General features: G+C 41.2%; 1 protein-coding gene across 1 annotated transcript; it reads left to right on the top strand.

Moving 5' to 3' along the window:
* The first annotated feature begins 3815 nt into the window (after nucleotides 1-3815).
* Nucleotides 3816-4739, top strand: LOC122074345. Its single transcript, XM_042639171.1, has one exon. The coding sequence runs from the start codon at nucleotides 3816-3818 to the stop codon at nucleotides 4737-4739; it is 924 nt and encodes a 307-aa protein (XP_042495105.1).
* Nucleotides 4740-5113: the final 374 nt, after the last annotated feature.

Raw genomic sequence — 5113 nt, 5'->3', positions numbered from 1 at the left:
TACTAAAATAATATTAAGCAAACTTGACTAAGAAAAAATTATGATTGGTGGGGGTGGGGGTGGGGGGGTGGGGGGGAACAAGATTACAAAAAATAGAAGGAGGTTTAACCACAATGTTCTAGAGAGATGACACTTGACAGCCTCAACCATGGTTTCAAGTATCGGTGTCGTATCGGTTGTATCGTATTGATTTCGGCTAAGACCAATCCTTGACCGATCTGGATCGGTTATATTTTGGAGGTAAAAAAAAAAAAAAAAACAAACTTTCTCTGAAAAGCAAGGGGCAAAAGTGATCAATGCCTGTCGATCCCCTTTGATACCTATCCGGATTGGTATCAGCACAGACCTATACCGGTCCTGATACCGAAGAACTAAATCCATGGCCCCAATAGAAAGAAAATGTGCATCCTTATTGAAAGACCTAGGGATGAAATTAAACACTACTAAAGAAAAATCTAAAATTATAGATAGAATGTCATTGACAATGGGTATTAAGCTAAATGGGAGAGGAGTAAGCATATGCTGCAAACTTTGGATAAACTAGCAACATGTACCAATCACAAGAGCAAGAGAGCAAAGGGTTATTTATTTATTTATTTTTTCTTTCAAAGGGGATGAAGAGAGGATGGCATTTGCTGGCACCTACGGGCATCCACAATGGGTATTAAGCTAAATGGGAGAGGATTGGGCATATGCTGCAAACTTTCGATAAACTAGCAATATGTACCAATCACAAGACTGGACACAAGAGAGCAAGGGGTTTTGTTTTCCAAAAGGGATGAAGAGAGGATGGCATTTGCTGACACCTACTGGGATCCACAATGGGTATTAAGTTAAATGGGAGACGATTGGGCATATGCTGCCAACTTTTAATAAACTAGCAACATGTACCAATCACAAGACTGGACACAAGAGAGCAAGGGTTTTTTTCCTTCCCAAAGGAGATGAAGAGAGGATGGCATTTGCTGGCACCTACGGGCATCCACAATGGGTATTAAGTTAAATGGGAGATGATTGGGCATATGCTGTCAACTTTCGATAATAGCAATATGTACCAATCACAAGATTGGAAACAAGAGAGCAAGGGGACTTTTTTTTTCCCCCAAAGGGGATGAAGAGAGGATGGCATTTGTTGGCACCTATTGGCATCCACAATGGGTATTAAGCTAAATGGGAAAGGATTGGTCATATGCTGCCAACTTTCGATAAACTAGCAACATGTATCAATCACAAGACTGGACGCAAGTGAGCAAGGTTTTTTTTTTTATTTCCCCAAAGGGGATGGAGAGGATGGCATCTGCTGGCACTTACTGACATCCACAATGGGTATTAAGCTAAATGGGAAAGGATTGGGCATATGCTGCCAACTTTCGATAAACTAGCAACATGTACCAATTTCAAAACTTGGTACAAGAGAGCACCGGATTTTTTTTTTCCCCAAAGGGGATGAAGAGAGGATGGCATTTGCTGGCACCTACTGGCATCTACAATGGGTATTAAGCTAAATGGGAGAGGATTGGGCATATGTTGCCAACTTTCAATAAACTAGCAATATGTACCAATCACAAGAATGGACACAAGAGAGCAAGGGGTTTTGTTTTCCAAAAGGGATGAAGAGAGGATGGCATTTGCTGGCACCTACTGGCACTGTGACAGTGTGCCTAGCGTTTTCCCTAATCTTAATTTTTTTTTTTACTTTTAATAAAATCCCAAAACTTAGGCTTAATTTGGTTGTCAACACAACGACATAAAAGAGAAGAAAAAAAAAAATTGAATTTGAGGAGAGAGAAACATAAAATGGCATAATGATTGAGTTACTATCTATCTCCTTCCTCAAATTAAAAATTTTTAATTTTTTTTTCATTTTCTATTTATTTTTTCACAACCAATCTAAGGCCCTATTTGACAACATTCCTAGAAACGCATTTCTGTGTTTTTCTGTTCCTATAAATGGAGAAATGGGGTAAAAATCGTTTGATAATCTTGTTCCGTTCCACTTATTTTTAGAATTGTAAATATGAATTTTATGAAAATTTATGTTACAAGAAACGACTATGACGGTTTCATCATTTCTGGAAACAAGTGAAGGCAACAATTTGTGAATCTGTGCCTGATTAAAAATGCTCAATAGTGAGAAGTGCCTCACGCTTCTCTTCTCAAGCTCAAAAGTGGACTCCACATCTCTGCATCTCAATGAACAACAGGACTCCCTCTACAATTCTCGTGAACCCTCTGCAACTCGATGAATGGTCTTATCACTTCCCAATAACTCGTGAACCTTCTGCAACTTGTGAAAGGAAAAGTTTGAACAGTGACCGCAGAATTACAAGATCAAAGCTTGGGTTTCCACTTTCACTGCTCTCCAATCTTCTGCAAGGTACACCCTACTCTTCCCAAAAGCTATTTAACCCTAAACTGCATCTTATGAATGGATCGCCCTTCGTTGCTCTCTACCGTTGCTATTGTGTGCACAAACAGCCATTACTTGTTGGCTCTTGAACCTTCTCTGCAAATTTGGTCGATTGACCTTGATTTCCATCATCTTGGATTGTCGATTTGGAAGATCGACCTTCCTTGCACCTGTGCGTTGGTTATTTGCTGCAAGAACAATAAGCATTTAACCCTTCTCTAATTTAAGCCCTAAAATAAGGGGATTTCGTATATGATTAGGAAGATGTGTGTTGGATTCTAATAATGCTTTCATAACTTGTGTTGGGGGTTTCACAAGTTAGCCGTAGATCTTCCTAATTCGGTATGCTATCTTATTTTCTTAGTATGGCAAGAAAATTCCTTCTTCTGTTTGTGAGCTTGAAATCCTAATGGTGTTTTGGGGTTCAATCGGCTAGGGTCTCACCTTTCCTCTTCCAATTTTTTATTTTTATAAGAACCTCCTTGTAGCTTCTATTCTTCCATTTTACTTTGGTTTAATGGTGGTTTCAACATAAGAAGCTCCATTTCTTGGGGAATTTCTCTTTAGTTCTAGTAATTTCGTTAAGCGACTTGTTATCTACCATCTTGAATCTCTTTTACAATTCTTCTCAAGCATTTGGTTTCAGGTAAGCTCTCATGTTGGAATTAGTTTATTTTTTTTGGCTAGGACTTTTATAATGAATCCATTCTTTCATATGTGTTATGGTTGAATCTTTGGTTTGATTAGAATAGATCATTCTCTCATTTAATTGATTTTTTACCAAATCTCTTACAATATTATGCCTATTGGATTGATTTCTTTTGAAAATGTACAGTAGATCTTGTTTGCCATATATAATGATTCATATGTAAAAAACGATTCAAGAAACAGATTTATTAAACACGCAAATATTTCTGTTCTCAAAACACTACTATAAAAACATTTAAAAAAATATCTAAACCTTAGAAGTCGCTATTTGAGTCTTTTCTTGAAGGTGATTCCCGAAAAAGCGGTATAGACACTATAAGGCTACTTTGAGTCATGAGTCATGATTGACTATGGTAGGTTCATGCCTCATGGCATAACTAGGGTCAATTTGTACCGGCATTGACAGGTGGGTGATGAACCCAAACTGGAGTCTATCGCGAGTTAGGACTTGTGAGTCGCAACTCGCAACTCACAAGTCCGGCTTGCAAGCCATTTTGGTTTTCAGCGTACCTACCGGCGCATTTTAGATTAACTAATCTCTGTAATCCCTTTCCTTTTGTGACACCACCACTCACCAGTAACCACCAGCGGCGCCGCCGCCCGCTCCCACCACCACCAAACCATAACCAGCTATTAAAGATCACCCTGTAAAAACCCTAATCTTATTATACATAAAGTGCCCGTCTTGACACATTCTATGGCTGCCGCTTCCTCATCTGCTCCCGATGGAGCACCACCACTACCACCGCCGGAGAAAAAACCCTCTACGCACGAGCCCCAGCCCTCACCCCTTTCCACTCCTCAATCGAAGAAAATTTCTCCTGTGCCATGGTCTCACATGGAGACCGTACACCTCATCGAAGCCTACCAGGGAAAATGGTACTCTCTGAAACGGGGCCAGCTCAAGGCGAGCCAATGGGAAGAAGTCGCCATCACCGTCGCTGCTCGGTGCGGCTACGAGGAGCTCTCGAAGACTGCTACTCAGTGCCGCCACAAGATGGAGAAGCTTCGCCAGCGCTACCGCTCAGACAAGAAACGTTCGTCTCTCTCTCTTTGGCCTTACTTCAACCTCATGGAACGGATGGAATTTGGGCCATTCCCGATCGGGGCCCTTCCCATTGCCGCCATCGATCTGCATCGTAACAGAGACGATGACTATGAAGACGACGATGACGGAGACGGAGACGAAGATGATGACGATGATGACGACGAAGCTAATAAATCTCGAAGCATCAATCACATACTTCGCCGACCACCAATGGCCTCACCGTATCCTCAGCAGTGGAATGATGGTGGTCGTGGCGGTGGAGTAGCAGGGCCTCCTGGGGCTTCTAGGTTTTTAAGGAATCCAATGTTTCGCAAGAGAAAATCTTTCGGGATGGATGAGGAGGAGGGGGAGGAGGAAGAGGGAGTTGACCCGATTTCGGAATTGGCTTCGGTGGTTAGAGCATTTGGGGAAGGGTTTGTTCGGATAGAGAATATGAAGATGGAGATGATGAAGGAGACAGAGAAGTATAGAGTGGAGATGGAGAGCAAGAGGACGGAGATGATTATCAAATCCCAGCGACGTATAGTCCAATCCATTGCCAAAGCCCTTGGCTCTCAGAAGAGGTCCAAGTAAACTCAGGAGATGTGAAGGTTTTAAGTTTCAATACCCCCTTAATTCCCTCTCTCTCTATCTTGAATTTATTTGTTTTTTTTTTCCTGTGTTGTTCTTGTTCCTCATAAATATTGCCCTAAGCATGAATTTGTATACCACATTCTTTATAGTTGAGAGCAGTGAACTACTGCTACAACAGATCTTATTCATCCCCCACCTAAAAGAAAAAAGAAAAAAAAATCACTACTATAACTGATCTCTTTTACTTCCAACTGACCTGTGCTGACCATATTCCTCATAACTCCAAAGTTGGTAACTTTGAAGGTGGGAGTCTTTAGGGAAGTAAACAATGGTTTGGGGAAAAGAGGTCATAGCCCATGCACTGCGTGGCTGCA

The sequence above is a fragment of the Macadamia integrifolia genome, chromosome 3, assembly GCF_013358625.1.
Source record: "Macadamia integrifolia cultivar HAES 741 chromosome 3, SCU_Mint_v3, whole genome shotgun sequence".
NCBI lineage: Eukaryota > Viridiplantae > Streptophyta > Magnoliopsida > Proteales > Proteaceae > Macadamia > Macadamia integrifolia.
The sequence above is the reverse complement of the archived record's forward strand: the minus strand, read 5'-3'. Positions and strand labels throughout refer to the sequence as shown.

Coding starts and splice junctions, on each gene's coding strand:
- LOC122074345 (XM_042639171.1), top strand. CDS start 3,816: ATGGCTGCCGCTTCCTCATCTGCTCCCGATGGAGCACCACCACTACCA.